Source organism: Pavona decussata, unplaced genomic scaffold (assembly GCF_977016875.1).
Source record: "Pavona decussata unplaced genomic scaffold, jaPavDecu1.1 SCAFFOLD_131, whole genome shotgun sequence".
In the NCBI taxonomy this organism is placed as follows: domain Eukaryota; kingdom Metazoa; phylum Cnidaria; class Anthozoa; order Scleractinia; family Agariciidae; genus Pavona; species Pavona decussata.
The window spans coordinates 1,099,110-1,115,867 of record NW_028145545.1 but is presented as its reverse complement, the minus strand read 5'-3'; the positions used below and the strand labels follow the sequence as shown (position 1 = coordinate 1,115,867).

The 16,758-nt window shown below is 39.0% G+C and overlaps 2 protein-coding genes across 11 annotated transcripts in view; one reads left to right on the top strand and one right to left on the bottom strand.

Annotated features, from left to right (window-relative positions):
• Nucleotides 1-16,758, top strand: part of LOC146468405 (A disintegrin and metalloproteinase with thrombospondin motifs 6-like) — a 234,253-nt gene that overhangs the window by 104,561 nt on the left and 112,934 nt on the right. The window lies entirely within an intron of this gene.
• Nucleotides 6,931-16,758, bottom strand: part of LOC146468409 (uncharacterized) — an 88,160-nt gene continuing 78,332 nt past the window's right edge. For 4 of the 10 annotated variants that reach the window (XM_085124605.1, XM_085124610.1, XM_085124607.1 and 1 more), the window contains exons 15-17: nucleotides 13,697-13,810; nucleotides 7,947-10,661; nucleotides 6,931-7,529 (exon numbers count right to left, since the gene is read on the bottom strand). In XM_085124605.1, coding sequence (XP_084980731.1) covers nucleotides 7,959-10,661; nucleotides 13,697-13,810 — 2,817 coding nt within the window. In that variant the 3' untranslated portion in view covers nucleotides 6,931-7,529; nucleotides 7,947-7,958. Of the gene's footprint in view, nucleotides 7,530-7,946; nucleotides 10,662-13,696; nucleotides 13,811-14,293; nucleotides 14,362-14,752; nucleotides 14,831-14,965; nucleotides 15,128-16,758 lie in introns of all 10 variants that reach the window. The other 6 variants (XM_085124604.1, XM_085124606.1, XM_085124609.1 and 3 more) reach the window with 3 other exon arrangements.

Here is a 16,758-nt window from a genome sequence, read left to right as displayed (position 1 = left end):
TCGAAAGGACACTTTAAGATTACTGTCTGACTTAAACAACAATAGAATGAAAATCTTCGGACAAAATTATTTAATGTTGAGGGCTGCCGGCTTTAACTGTTCGACTGTTTCGCCGCGTCGCTTAAAGGAATGAATGCAGAAAAACGAACCAAACCTCGAATTTCGTTTGCCGAGAATTTTACACAAAAGAGTACAAAGAACTCGAGCGCTTTGGAGAGTACATATTTCTTATAGGTATAGAGATTAAAATAAATCGGAGCGACTGAAACGAAATCAACCAGTCCGATTTGCGTGGTCTGATTTATTTTGAATGCGCCAGGACTTTCATCCCAGCGGGAATATTCTGGTAAACCAATCAGATCGCGAGACTAAACAATAGAAGCGCTTTTAAACAATAACAAACGGCCGCAAAGCCGAATGGGTGAAACTGGGCCTTTAACGTCCACCTTCCGAAAGTCCTCGTTTCCTGACTGCTGGTCTAGCGTAACGCGAGCTCTGGGAACAAGATTGCTGCCATCTTGGGATCGCACGTCGCTTGCGTTGCCCGTGTGAATCAGCCTTTAGCTATCATCACTGGAAACAACTGCGTCAAGTTCGTCGCTCAAAAAAAGTAAAATGAAGCTCAATGGGATACTTCCATCCTCATTACTTCACTAAACAAGTTGAAGTCAAATCTCCTATTCGTAGTGGTAGTCGATTCATATTTTAATTTATAGGTCTCTACTGATTTGATGATTGCTGCAAGTTCGTAATTAAGCAATGATTTGTGAGAAAGCAACGTCTCCTTTCCCTATTTCATTGGACTGCTCCAGTCGTTCAGATAGTCGGAAGCGGAAAGGTCATACTTTTACCTAATAGGGGGGTAGGGTGGAGGATGAAGAACAAAAAGAGAGATCCTTGTTGTTGTCTGCAATTGAAACAAAAGTGCCCAACCCCACACCGCTCAAAACTGATTTGGTCAATCCCTAGCCTTAATCCTTAACCTACTGTTACCTCGGCATGTTAATAAGGAGATTCAGCAACGACGACGGCGACGGCAATGAAAACGTCACTATTAAAACGAATTCGCGTTTTCTCAAACATCGTCGCGATAATTGCAACTTGCTTTGTGTAGGTGAACCTTTCGGGAGTTGAATTCTTGGAGACCGCGCCCAAGTTTAGAAACAGTAAGAAAAATTCGTCGTTGTGTATTTACGTCCTCCATAAAACGTTCTATCAGGAAATTTCACGTCCTAGTCGTGCGTAGCCTACCACGCAGTCGTTTTTTTAGGGGACTCGTGTTTAGGTAATACGAGTCCCCTAAAAACGACTGCGTGGAAGGCTAAGTCATGCAGTGACGGCAAGTAAATGCACCAAAAAGTGTAACGCACGTGAAGAGTTATTGTTTTGGTAATTAAGCCTATTTATTTATTTATTTATTTATTTATTTATTTATTTATTTGTTTTGTTTTGTTGTTTTTTTGTTTTGTTTTTTTTTTTGTTTTTTTTGCTTTGTTTTGTTTTTTGTTTGTTTGTTTGTTTTTCTTTTGTTTTTTTACGTTCTCGTTGCCGTTGCCGTCGTCGTTGCAAAAGTTCTCTGATTTTTTTTGTGTTGTCAACAAGTTGTAAATCCTTATGACTGATTGACTCCATATTGGCATTTTGCTGTGATGCGATAAGCGAATGGCCCTTACAGTAACGCTAGGCTGATATTAACGCAGTCTCAACTGCCAAAGGTATTCACAATGTTTAGGTTGCCACTGACCCCCGCTCTGCTGCGAGAACCGGGAACTGACAGCTGAAGTGAGACTTGTATACTACCGTTATCAAAGTCATGTTGTTTTTTGTCTCAGTCAATTAGCGAGAAACTGTTGAGAATACAGTGTTCATAATGCCAGTTGTACTAATCGCCTGTTGAACGAGAGGCGTACCGCAGGGGAGGGGTTATTCAGGCTAGTACTGCTACAACTGAAAAAAATATATCGCATACTGTATGCATTACAACTACTGTAAATGTAGGCTAGCTTCTCGAACCATACATGATTTGAGCTTACGAGAGCACACGATACAGGCTGTAGATCCCAAGAGGAATCCAACGGGTCAGTACGGTATATATCCAGATCTGTTCGTAAGGTCTCAATCACCTTAGAAATTCGGGTTGAATTGTGAACAAAAAAACAAGCGTTTTGTTTGATATTTTATCGCCTGAAACTGTAATAACACGTAAAAATACATTGCAGTGATGAAACATGTTTCTAAGAAAGCAAAAAAAGGCCAAATAGGATTTTCGAAAAGCCAACAGCAGTTTAGGCTCGATTTCCTAACAGCAGTTCGTAAATTCGGAGGTAGGGATGTGCTCCCGAAAAATTTCCGCCTCTTAAGAACGGTGCCTACTTAAATAAGGAAGTATTTTTGGGTGGTTTATGGCTATGCGGGGAAAGTAGATCTCAGCAAGGGATATTGAAATCCAAAAAGAAATTTGGGGTAACCACGCATTTTTTTTAGAGATAATTAAGCAACAATTTTTAAAAAAAAAAAAGACAGTAAAATACAAAACAATGTATGGCGATTTTTTTTCCAAACAGAAGCTTTATGATCTCTCAAAAATGCATGGTTACCCCAAGATTTCTTTTTGGATACCAAGGGCACTTGCTAAGTTCTGCTTTCTCCTCATAGTTTTAAACCACGCAAAAATATCCCTGTATTAGTAGGCACCACGTATAGGAAACCCGAGTATCTCGAGAATCGCAGAACGTATACGCAGTAACAAAAGTAGGCCCGTCCTTAAATTCAAATTCAGGCCAAGAATACAAACGGATCAAACTTTGTTAGCAATACAAACATCACTTCTATGGCAGGACGCTGACCTTGGAAAACAGAAAACAACATTTGGTGCGTTGTCTTAAATGCTTACCGTGGGCACCCCTAAAATTCTTAGAGGCTAGGTATGTTTGGGGTCCTCGTTGATAATGGGGTAGCATGGAACAAATACAGTTAAAGCGTTCGTTTCTGTTTTGTATTTATTTATTTACTTATTGATTGATTGATTGATTGATTGATTGATTGATTTATTCATTTATTTATTTATTTATTTGTTTATCTATTTATTTATTTATTTATTTATTTATTTATTTATTTATTTATTTACTTAATTGACTATTAAATTGACCATAAAAATAAGCGCAGAAACGGAACGACGTTTTGGTGTCATCTTGGCACCAGTACCAAGTAAAGAATGCAACAGAAAAGATAATTTATACAGAAAGTAAAGGTGTGAAATAGAATAAATTAAATAAAGACTAAAAGTAACTGTCCGGTGTTCATTCAGAGAGGTGTTATAAAGTGAGAGTATGTCCGTTCACTGGGTGAGACAAATAGTTTTGCGCGAATGGAGTCTGACTGGGTGTTTAGACTCGGTTTCTTCTTGCGGTTCCACAGCATTTCAAATATAAAGCAATCAAGCTTTCCCTAACATTTCTTTAGGATGGTGAATTTGCTTGTCAGGTCGCCAATTGTGTCAACTTGGTGATTATTCTTAAGGTTCTTTCCCTATGGCGGAGATCTAATGCTCATCAATGCGTTGGTGTAGGTGACGGCTAGTATATTATTTACTTAAATATTTCTTTTTTCACAGAATCATGTCTTTAAGTGGATCACCAATAGTGAACCATGGATCCCTTAGTACAGATGCGGAAGTCCTTATTCCGCTTGGAAATGGACAGGTGAATTCTAGTGTCAATGAACTTATAAATTGTTTATGGCTTGTTGAACTTTGTTTTGTCTGATTGAAGCGAAATGAAATTGTTATCCCTTGTTTTATTATGCTCTAAAATGTCCAAGCTCGCTGGGCCCTCATGGACCCAAAATTATATAAGCGCCAAGGGGGGTTAAAAGGTAGCGCAGAGAACTAACTGTGGACATTTTCCAGATCAAATTGGAATTTAGAAATGTTGGTTTGTGAGGAGATTTGAAAACCGGAGTACACGGAGAAAAACATCGGAGCAAGGACGAGAACCAACAACAAACTTAACACACATATGACGCCAAGTCCGGGAATCGAACCCAACCCATGCGTCATCCCTGCTCCCCTAGAAGCAGGGACCAGCAGTCACCGTATAAATACGGCATTTCTATTCCGGAACAGTCCCAAATGTTTAATACGTCCTTAATTGCTTTCCTTGCTCTATACTACTTTGCTCTTTGCAGACCTTCCATCTGAACACCGCATCTCACTTGAGCCCATCACAGCCTGCTATGCTAGACGATGCAGCGCGAAGGAATGTCGAATTGCTGCAGGTGAGTTGTATTTCTGTACGGAGCTATGTTACAGTTGCACATTGCCTCAAGGTCATCCTGTCAAATGTCGGCATCCACCAGGGGCCTAAATCCTCCTGGGGAGAGGGTATTTCAATATAAATACTGTACAGGCATGGACCGCTGTGAAGGGTAAGTTTCTCAAGCAGTTTAACTGCCCAAGCCAAGTCTGTACAGTATACATATGGGAATCTGGGATAGGGTATAGAAATTTGAGAACGGTCTAGAATATGGTATTATTGAGAAAAAGTTAGTCTGGAATCGAACAGGTTGCCGGAAATAATTGGGTAACGATTAACGCTTTCCAAACTATTTTTCAGTTTTTCCAATTCTTCAATTTTCTGCCCAAAACGTTCTTTTTAGTCGTTTTTGGCGGAGCTCTATTATTTAAGACACGTTTACTTCGATTTTGGCGGAGTTAAAAATAAAGACATCAAGAAATCACAAGAATACACAAGCCCAAACGTAAACGGATTTATAAAAGCAAGGGTCCGAAGTTCAGCCTGATACTCCTGGATTACTACGTTTGCAAAAATCTGGTTTCAAAAACATGACGCTTCTAAATCTAGGGGTCCGAAATTCGGACCCTTGGTCTGATGAATCCGCAAAATTCAGTTACTCAAACAATTCTTGCGGAATCCGCAAAACATATATGTTTTAAAAGAGGAGATCACTTCTGTATCCAGGCTTTACATAAATTCCCTAAGGCTTGCTCATAATGATAACTTACAAGTTGAGCTGACCAGTTGCAGAAGTTCTTTAATACCATGGAATTTCCAGCATAACTGACTAACTTAATCTAAAGGTCGCAGAATTTCTAAAACGTCCCTTTGATCGATTAGGTGTGCAATCTAAGTAGTGATTTCATCGAAGGAGAATTATGGATGACATTTATAGGGGACACTGTTTATAATAAACAGCACCACCGGAAAGTACCGCTCAGTAGCTTTCAATTAAACGGTCACACTTTAGGATTTCATCCACAGACTCAAAAGTTAGAACCACCTTGTATAACATAGCAAACAGCACCACAGGAAAGTACTGCTTAGTTTGAAGGGTCACGCTTTAATATCTTACATTCTCTCTTGTCAAAATCAAAAGAATCAAGGATAGATCCGCCATCTTAGCTGAAGTTTATTTAACCATCTTAGCAGGCAGTTTCCATGGGCTCTTGCGAAAACGCGAATGTCACGAGTTCGTTATCTGTTGTCATTTCGTGCTTCACAATGATTGCACACGCTATTACCTTTGGAAATTAATATTTACTTCATTTTTCTCCGAATGCAGCCTTTATAATGTTGGTGCCCGATTGTAATCGATACGTTTTCTACCGAAGATGATATGTAAACTGAGTTTTTAAATTAATAATCCCTAAATATTCAGTTTATAGGGATATATCTGAAATCAACATCAAAAGCATGTTCTGGCAATTGCCAACACACAGAGGAAACTTTTCCGCTGTTGTTATCAGATTTCTTTATAGTCCTTACCACGATATCGCAAAGTTTAGATCGATGTAAAATCCTATATCGGCTGGGTTATTCCCTGTGGAATGAAATAAACGCTCTAGTGACAGGCCATAATGATGATGATGATGATGACGATGATGATGATGATGATGATGATGATGATGATGATGATGATGATGATGATGATGACGATAATGGGACATTTTAAGAGATGAGCGCAAAAAAATCGAAAAGTCGTCCGGGTTGTTGTTTTCCTCGTTGAAAAAAAAAACATGAATCACATCCATGAAGTGATCAGAGAGGGGATTCGAACTCGGAACCTGCGGATTTCAGGTCCTCTCCTCTGACCACTCTGCCGTGCTTCCTGCCAAACTGAAGGGGAAAACTGTAAAGCCTTAGAGAAAAACGCCTCGGCTTACATAAGGGCCCACTTCCAAGGCGAAAGGCTTTTAATTTATGCGTCTGTCCCCTTTCCGATGATAAATTGCTTCAGAACATTGTCAAAAATTGTTGTGGATGCATGCCCCCTTTTGGCTCATGGATTTACAACAAACTTCAACAATGAATGAGAACACAGGAACATCAAAACCTGACTTCAATTTGTTTTTCGCAATAACAAAAAAGCAAAAAGATTTGGATCGAACGCGAGTGAAAAGAGTAGAATACGAGTAACAACGAGAAAGGGAGAGACTCCAAAACTTGAATTTCATGGTCAGAACTCAAAGGACTTCAGCTTTATAGATTTCAAATTCTGGAGGAATAACTTAGCAATACACTGGAGAATATTGACATTTCAAACTTTAAACCTTTATTTGAGATAGCCATTCAATGATGAGAAGGCGTGAAACTTATTCCAGTGAAAACGGCTGCCTTAAGCTTCTAGTCACTCTTTCTTATCATGTCACAAATTATTATTAATCCTAAAACAAAACGTAGTATGGGACTCACAGTTGAGGATTATTTCGCTCTCTGGTGCTGCGCCTCTCTTACTAGCACCGAGTTACATGTACATGTTTTTAGAAATCTTGACTCGGTAATATTTATCAAGAATTCAGTAACTCGGAGTAAGAAACTAGAAAATTGAGGAGTCCAGATGATCGAGTTTCTCTTCACTATTCAAAGGCAAACTATTTTTTTTGACATTTTCCTTTTTTTTTTTGGTTTGGATTTTGCCTCTTTTCTTACTATTCCTAACCTCTAGTAGTTATAATTTCTGAAATAAATGTCCTCGATCACTAAAAATTAAGCTTTTATAAATCGGAAAGAGAAAATTTCAGTTCCACAGACTGAGGCATATGAGTAATGTATGCCGGTAGTAAAGAACGAATGTCATCAACACACTTATTGTATTGAACATTTTTAGATACAAATTTTCTCTTTCTCTACCAGTTTTCTTATTATTGATCTAAGTAAGCTGCCAAGAAGAAAAACAAAACATGACATAAAGTATAAGATTCAATCTAAAATATTGCTTTTCAGCAGTCAGCACGAACTTTTCTCGGCAAAAAATGCTAACACAATTTGGTCATGTAAATAATTCGCAGTTTTATAGGGAGTCCTCTGTAATCCTTATCTAGAAAAAATTCTAATAAAATGCAAAAATTTTCTCCTCTATTTAAACAATCAAAATCACACGATACTCAAAATAAACAAGCTATTTACAGTCTCTTGTACGAGTTTCTTTTCATGACGATTTCTTCATGATGTAAGCCGTAACAAATGGTCCTGTGGTCTTTTCTTCATTTATCACAGATCTGCGTTCAGCAGCTATAAAGCAAAAACAACAGGAAGGCAAATTTGAGTAACAACAACAAATGTACAATATTATTAGAGGCTAAAAAGTAAATATATATTTTTTATTTTTAACCCTTGTAAATAGTATTGTAAATCCCAAGCAAATATCTATGGACAACAACAAATGTCTAATATAATTATAATTATGCTCGATGGTGTTGTAGCGACCAAGTATTATTTTCTTATTTATTTATTTATTTTTTTTTCTTTTTTTTTTTGGCCTCTGTAAAGGAAGAACATAGTTTCTAAAACAACTTCAACACCTTCAAAACATATGACGGGGAAGGGATCTCTCATCTGTTTTTTCAAAAGTTAAAGGAGATAAGTTGCAAATAACTTTAATGAGAGCTAGTGAATTCTTTTATTTCAAACGTTGATCAATCTACTCACAGAGGAGGTCAGCTACTCTTGTCCGCCTAGTTCTAGTGTGACGTCATCACCGATGAGTACAAACGGAGCCCAGTAATCCGCTGCACTAAACTCGTCAGATTCTCTCATGGATTTCATGGCTTGGTTCAGAGCTGCACTGGCACTTTCACCATTCACTAAGTGCTGGTAGAATATTTTCATGAACTCCATAGTAGCCTCGTCATCAATCGCCCACAATGACACCAGAACAGAACGAGCACCAGCACCCAAAAACGCCCGTGCGATGCCAACCACACCCTCAGCCTTAATCTCCCCACGGGCACTATGACAGCAACTCAACACAACCAGTCTTGCTCGCATCCGAACAATCAGTACATCTTTCATTGTTAAAAGGAAGTCTTCCTCGATAGGAGTCCGTGATACCGGTGAAGGATTTGGTGCTAAGAGAATTTCTCCTGTTTCCATCCGCCCATGTGCTGCAATGTGCACCAAAGCAACCGAGGAGAGTCGTTTCAATACTTCATTCTTCGTTGCATGCTCTCCAATTAGCGGCGTAGTGTGAAGTATTCGCCCAATCATCTGCGCTTCTTTTCGTGCGAATGGCAGCTGCGGCCACTTTGTCCCCTCAAAAGTAACTTCTTTGATCCAAGGATCACCCACGATCAGCGCCCCACTCTTAATGTGGTAATCAGCGGGACAATCTGCTATCAATTTCAAACTGGTCAGCGATGGAATCACGCGGATTCTGAAAGATTCGCAGAGGTACTTGGAATCTGTGTCCATGAATGCAGCGAAAGGAGCAAAACACAATAGACCCTCGGGAACGAATATTACTTCATTGCCAAGTAACAAATCCTGTATAGGACCCACGATGGTCTCATATAGTAAACTTAAGGCACTATTCTGGGGACTGGTGGATTGATTTTGCTTCTTCTCGGGAGGGGATCTCGCATCTGAAAGATTTTCATATTTGGCCAAGTCCAGTGAACGATCCTCACATTTGACAAAAGCTCTTCCACGAATTTTCTTCAGCGTGGTATCCAAGAAATCTTCGGCATCAACTTGGCCATCGGGGATCTGTTTTGCTCTTAGCTGTACATCCTTTCCCTTCTGTAAAACCCAAAAAATTACTCCTTGATTCCCGAGCGCAATGAAAACTGTATTGGAAGGAAGATAACTGTAAATGTCAGTTATGGTTTTTATTTCCGTGCAAGATTCGGCTCGGGGGTTTTTGGATGCATACTTGAGCTCCATGAGATCATTCAGAGCCTGTGCACGTCCCTGCTCAGCAGATAAAAGAGCCTCTACAATCTTGCCTTGCCTCAACAACAAACGCCATAAACTAACGTATGCCTCTTTGTGCAAATTGCGCAAGCTGACCTTCCAGTCATCATTAAACGCAAGATCGCGCCTTACATCATTCAACGTCTTTATACTGTGTAGATGACATTCCACAGCTCGGCTTAAAGAACCAATTGAGTGAAAGACAACTCCAAGGTTATAAAACGCAGTGCTCATTAAGACTCTGTCTCCCACTTTTTTGGCGATTTCTAGGCAACGTTCATGGTAGTGCATGGCTTTTTGGAAATCTCCGAGTCCATGATAATCGCTGCCTAGAGAGCTATACGCCGCTCCTTCAATTGAGACGTCTCCCACTTTTCTCGTGAGTTGTAGGCAAAGGTCATGGTAGTGAACGGCTTTTTGGAAATCTCCGAGCTCATAATAAGCGGTGCCTAGATTACCATACGCCATTCTTTCATTATCCACGTATCCCCCTTGTTTTGCGATTTTTAGCTTAAGTTCTTGGTAGTGTATGGCTTTTTGGAAATCTCCGAGTTCAAGATAAGCGCTGCCTAGATTACAATACGCCGCTCCTTCACTTGAGACGTCTCCCACTTTTCTTGCGATTTCTAGGGAAAGGCCAAGGTAGTAAATGGCTTTTTTGAAATCTCCGAGACTCTTATAATCGTTGCCTAGACTACCATGCGCCTTTCCTTCATTTGAGACGTCTCCCACTTTTCGTGCGATTTCTAGGCAACGTTCATGGTAGTGAATGGCTTTTTGGAAATCTCCGAGTCCATTATAAGCGTTGCCTAGATTACGATACGCCATTCCTTCACTTGAGACGTCTCCCACTTTCTTTGCGATTTCTAGGCAAAGGTCATTGTAGTAAATGGATTTTTTGACATTTCCGAGTCCCAGATAATCGCTGCCTAATTCACCATACGTCTTTCCTTCACTTGCCACGTCTCCCACTTTTTTGGCGATTTCTAGGGAAAGGTCATGGTAGTGAACGGCTTTTTTAAAGTCTCCGAGTCCACGATAATCGATTCCTAGATTACCATACGTTATTCCTTCACTTGAGACGTCTCCCACTTTTCTTGCAATTTCTAGGCAACGTTCATGGTAGTGAATGGCTTTTTGGAAATCTCCGAGTCCATTATAAGCGTTGCCTAGATTACCATACGCCATTCCTTCACTTGAGACGTCTCCCACTTTCTTTGCGATTTCTAGGCAACGTTTAGGGTAGTGTGTGGCTTTTTTGAAATCCCCATGACTGTAATAAACGTTTCCAAGACTACAACAAATCTTCCCTTCTTGTAATTTGTCTCCCGTTTCGTTTGCAATTTTAAGTTCACGTTCATAGTATTGCAGTGTTGCGTGGAGATTCCCGGGGATGTTATTACCAGTGGTCCAACTTTTTCTACAGCTGTCGTTTACGTCTCTGCCTTTTTCCTGTCAAACAAAAACATAACTGTTTTTCGAAACAATTTGGTTCCACTAGTGGAATAAATAGAAATCGGAAAAGTTGCTTGGTTATCATGTGTTTTAAACTTGCTGTTGAAATAGTCTCCTCCCTGTCAAATGTTACGTAGCGTAGTTTATTTTAACCTACTTAATTGATTTTCGACTAGAAGAAACGAGTACACTTTACCAAAGAATTTTAATAATCTTAATTGCCATCATCAAAATCATCATCATCATCGTCACTGCCAATATACATTAACAATACAAGGCGGGCAGGAAAACCAGTGGTTCATCGTCTTTTATGTTATGTAAATAGAGAAAAACAGATCTCCAATCAAAACAAATGAAATATAGACGACGACACACTAGAATTTTTCAATTTTAAAAGTGGGACCAAGCTTTATCAGAGGTTAAGAAGGATATCGTTTCTGGAGCGGTGAATTATGTTCCAAGTAACTGCATTGCAAGTTTGTGTTGTTTCTTTTAAATTTTCCTTTTACCACTTCCTATTATTCTTCTGTCCTAGTTAAATGAGGCGAACATTTCTCTCATTGAGACAAAATTACCACTTTATGATGACGGAGATATATTTTAACTATTTTTAAATCTGTTTTTCTCTGGGCAGAGGGGCAAAGCGACGGAACCTAATTAGAACCTAAGTGGAGAATGTTTTGTTTTAACAAGCCATCGTCTTATAGCCTAGATGTTATTCAATTTGGCTTTGTTTCGCGATTCTTGCTCTTTTTTTCGGATAGTAAAGAAAATATTGTTGATCACAATAGAAATCCTTCGTGAAGACCGATACAGGTCCGAGTTCTACAAAAAGAACATGTTACGTTCTTAGCTAGCACAACAAAATGTTCAATTCTTAACTTTCCAAAAGAAACGTATTTATATAAAGTTGTAGAAACGGAAAAAATCGAGGAAACAGTAGAGAAAAATCAAACTTTCCTTTGGGGCTTAGAAAAAAGGTTTTAAGACGAGGAATACAAGTACGTGTGAGAGTGGCGGTGAAAGTTAATGAAAAAAAGAAAGAAACAATCAAGTTTATTTTAAAAGTATATATTCATGGTGGCTTAGTTCACTTATTGTGAATTCAGACAAAAAGACGATACACAAATAAGAAGAAATCTTATTGTTCATTGAGCGTTGATGGTAAAAGGAGTAATGAGTTTGCGCAACGACATAATTATGCAAAATACGATTTATACGTGGAATAAATTAATTAACTGAAGCCCGTCATGTTTTCGCGCCAATTTTATAAGAGCAGCGCGCTTTTTTGATGCTGCGGACTCTATTAAGGTCGGCACACACGAGGGAACTAGTCGCAGGGACTTGTTTCAGGGACTAGTCCGCTGTAGGTTTTACACGCGGGGACCTGTTTCACATCGAAGTAGCAAAATTTAGGGCGACTTCACTGAAATTCAGGGAAACGTAGAGACGAAAAAGGAGCGGTCCTAAACAGTGAAAACGAAGTTTAAAACCGCAAAACATTGAAAAACACGTACACGTCAATAAAATGGCACATTGTTGATCAGACATTTAGGATTTACAAAAGCTTTTTTTGTTCTTTTTTAGAGTTCGGTATACTACTAATTCAGAACAGAAAAACAGCAGCTATTCAAACAAGGCCTTAAGGTGGGTGTACACCTGAAAGCCGTTTCCACGCCGCTTAAAATCAGTCAAATGGAAATATCTTGTTCGCATTTCAAGCAATACAAAAACCCTCCATTCATTACACAAATCAATGTTTTGGGGTGTTTTGTAAATTTTTGGGTGATTTTTAGGTATATTTGGGAGGAGATAGTTTTTCTCAAAAGAGTAGTAAAATTAAGAGAAAAAAGAAATATTGAAGATTTAGTGAAGTTTTAAAATTAGAATTTGTAGTTAATGATAAAGAGACGGATACCAAGTTAGTCCACTAGAAACCTGGGGTGCTCTTGCATGGGTATCAACTGTCTGTTAGTGTTCCAAAAATCAGTTTCTTTCTTCTATCCATTCTTAAAACCTCTTCAAATTTCACTCAAATTCAGGTAGAGCCCCACCTTAAATACAAACAAAACTAAAATACTTGTTCAACCTCACCGTCGGCCGCCATCTCGAAACGGAATTCGTAAGGGCTTATGGGGGGCGAAAATACTGATCAGCGATTGGTTTATTTTCATTTGGTCGCAGGGCTTGCCAGACGAACAGTTCACACGCAGGGACCAGCATAATTTGAGGGGACAAGTCGCAGGGACCAAATTTTGGTCCCTGCGACTAAATTTCTTGATGAGAATGGGCAGTTCACATGAAGGGACTTGGTCCCCCGGACTAGTCGCGGGAACCAGGGACTAGTCCCTTCGTGTGTGCCGACCTTTAAACAACTGGCCAACAAATCGAGGATTAGATCGTCTGATCGTTGGTTAGGAAGAAGTGACGGTGAAGAAATCGATGAAAGCTGTTTGATATTTTCGCATCATGTTCACTTTTCTCTTTACGACTTCGGTTAACAAAAAGACTAGAAGTACTGACGAGTACTGCCAGTTTCATTTTGTCAAGAAACGCCGAAAGATCCATCAGTTGGAAATATCGAACACTCGATCATTTTCAATAGATTCTGAAACGTCGTTGTGAACTTTGTATGGAATCTGAAAAGCTTTGTACACGTCACTTTGAATCAAAAGGCCACATTGAATCAAAAGTAATTTTGCTTATGATTTCGTTTTTCTTTACTGCCCTCGATGATTGTTGGCAAAGTTCTGCCATTTTCCCAACCAGTGGAAGCTAAACCAAGTCCAATCGTGTCTTGCACGCAAGCGTTTTCCCGCGCTTGGCGCTGGTTACATGTATATCCTTCGAATTCTGATTGGTCCATTGTGATACTTACGTCTGTTGCCATTGGTCAGAGTAACTACTTTGCTTTTCGTTATATACCTCACTCAATCCACTTTAATTTTTCATAAGTGCTGCTACTTAAATTCGTTTTTTTAAAATAACCAATAATCACTGAATAAAACTTGAGTTGTTGTTTATCAACTTACTGTTTGCGTTTCAGACGGATCCTTCCCTGCCTCTTCCCCAGTAGCTTGCAGCTTGTTTTGCTCGCTCACCGACCTGCTCCTTAATTCCAACAACTTCTGGTTGTTCTCGTCAATCTTACATTAGTCAAGATTTCTAGTCCGTTAAAAGCAAAGGCTAAAAATGGATTTCAAAACCCTTAAGGGAAATACCAATAATGACGAGTGGTCATTACTTCGATTAAAATATTCCATAATACATGATTTAACACTGACTTTCAAAACATTACCCTTGAGGCTCAGTTTCCCACCTAACACTTTCCGTTCTTTCGTTAAAAAATCCGAAAAAAAAAAGTCAAAGGCCCAAAGAAATTTCCAAAAGAATGTTTTAAAAGGCTGTAATGTGAATAAAGAAAATGTTTAATTAAGAGAGTCACTTGTTAATTTCAAAACTGATATAATGTCCTCGTTGTTAGCACTTGGATCCCTCTTGTAGTGACACTTTTCAAAAGAAAGCCTCTTATGATACACAGAAAACGACGTCACAATCCACTTATTTTCCTAAATAAGTTAATCCTTGTCAGTACCTAAGTTTCTGCTATTGCAAAGTAAGAAGGATACTGCTAATCCCTTATCACACCACGTGATGGCTTCCTCAAACTGATTTAGCTGAACACAGGCGCTTGCCCCTAATAAAACAGAATTATGTCAGTTTGTCATTTTAATTGACCCATATGGATAAGCATCATGCCTCGACGAATTAGTTATAAAATAAGAAAAGTACAGTAACAAAACTGACTTTCTCATGATTCTTTATGATGAACAACAAAATCACACCTAAAATAACTGATTGCCTCTACAAATTTACCCAATCCACATTCTGATTAAAAAACTGAACAAAACCTGGTCAATTAATGCTCGTCGAATTAGTGATAGTAAAGTAACCGATACAGATGTTACTTAAAATGTCAAGAATTGTAGATTAGATGACAAGTTACATAAATTTGAGTTAGAATGAGTAGCAGATCCAGACTCCATTGAAGGCTGCAGGAAGAACACCATTTTTTTAGTGTCTCTTACCAATAACAATCGCTTTGACATAAGACGGTTGTAAATCCATGGCACTCTCTGCATCCCTCCGTGAAATATGAAAGTTACCTGTGCAAAAATAGATAAACGAAATAAAATATGTTGATGTGTGGTCGATTAAACATAAATAACTCTTAAGTTTGTTTTTGTGCGTGTGGAAAACACATTATAAAAATACACATTGAAAATCTCAAAACTTCTCACCCAGATTTAAGTGTGCTGTTGCTCTGTTGCCGTACAGTTTGGCGTTCAGTTCTTCATCCTTGCAGTTCACTTTGATTCCTTTGGTGTAAAGCAAGATGGCATTGCTGAAATCCTTCTTTCTGAATTTATCATTGCCCTCATTCTTGAAGAGCTCTGCTGTTGCTAAAATGAACAAAGGTAAAAGACATCTCGTATTATTTTGAGTAACGGTTAAAAAAATTGTACGCGTTTTGAGGTGATACTTGCTTATGATAATTATGTCAGACCTGAACCCAGTCGCTATTTACGTGTTTTGTGGGGTGACAAGATTGGATACGAGGATGGATTGAGGCGCGCAGGGTGTCTTTGGAAGAGGCGAAGGAAAAATAGCGACTGGCAGATTTCGTTTGACAGATCCGTGCAATCGTGCGTGGAACCATGCAGTGCTCTTTTTCAAGAAAACGAAGTAACTTTAGACATTTGTTGCAGTCAAAATTCACTGCGGGTTCTAGTTTGGTATTTAACAAGCTAAGCGTTTTTCCAATGAGTGATTTCTTTTTTGTTGGCTTGTAATGTCGTGCTGCTGTAATGGCTTCTTCGCGGGAACATTTGTTTGAAGACGATGGTTAGTATCACAGTCATATTTCGTCTTCTTGGGAATATTCCTGCGAAGAAGCCATTACGGTAGCACCACCTTACAAGCCAATAGAAAAGAAATCACTCTTCGGACGAACTCCATATTGGATCGAAATCTGCCAGTCGCTATTTTTCCTTCGCCTTTTCCCATGACACCCCGCGCGCCTCAATCCATCATCGTATCCAATCTTCTCACTCCACAAAACACGTAAATATCGACTGGGTACGAGTCTGTAATTATGTCATAAACATTGCATCCTTTATACTGCTGTGGAGTCATGTAAGTCATTATAAAGAGCGCTAATTCTTCGAAAGCACCTTTTAAACTTTAAAGTCGACGGACAATCTTACTTGTTCTTTTCAGTGTTTTTTGAGTTCCCAAACCTGAGGGTGGAGGAGGGGATACCTTGTCCCTCGGCCTCTTCGTTAATGAAACATACGAAGGACATTGTACGTCCAAAAATGTTTCTTTGAGAGTCCACAAAAGAAGACTATGGCGTGACATGACACACACGTGCAACTTGAGTTCGAAATTAAGTGATTGATTCTTCTTAGCCGCCAACTTGGACTTCTCCAAAACCTCAGGGCACCGATAAAACTGACCTCAAAATAATCAAAGGTAATAAATAAAATGCTTAAGGTAAAGTAGAATAAAATGTAAAAATAAACACTACTTCAGAAGTATTTTGTCTTAGACCTTCAGATTTCTGGCTGGCAACAATCCTTGGACCATAACTAATCAAAAAAATTGTTACCTCGTAAAGTGGTTTCATCATCATTATCAGTAATAGCTGTGACGTCATCTTCATTGGCATCGTCCTCTCCGCCTACATCTTGTAGCTTTTTCTGTTCATAGACAGATTGCCTCCTTAATTCTAACAACATCTGGTTGTTTTTGTCAATCTTACACAAGTCAAGGCTTGTAAGAAGACAGTTGTAAAACCGTCAATAGTGGTGAGGTTTTGTAAATCCTTTCCCATTTCTTTATTAGTTTTAACCCTATTAAGATCTTGCTGTTGTTGTTGTTTTTTTTTTTTTTGGTTTTTGGGGCCAGGGGCCAGGTAGGAAGCGGATTCCCCCCCCCCCAAAAAAAAAATAAAACAACCCCTCCCCCCTCCAGAACTTTGCAAGTGTAAAAGATTTAACAATGAAGCGCTGGGGACAGAAAGCGCGTCCAA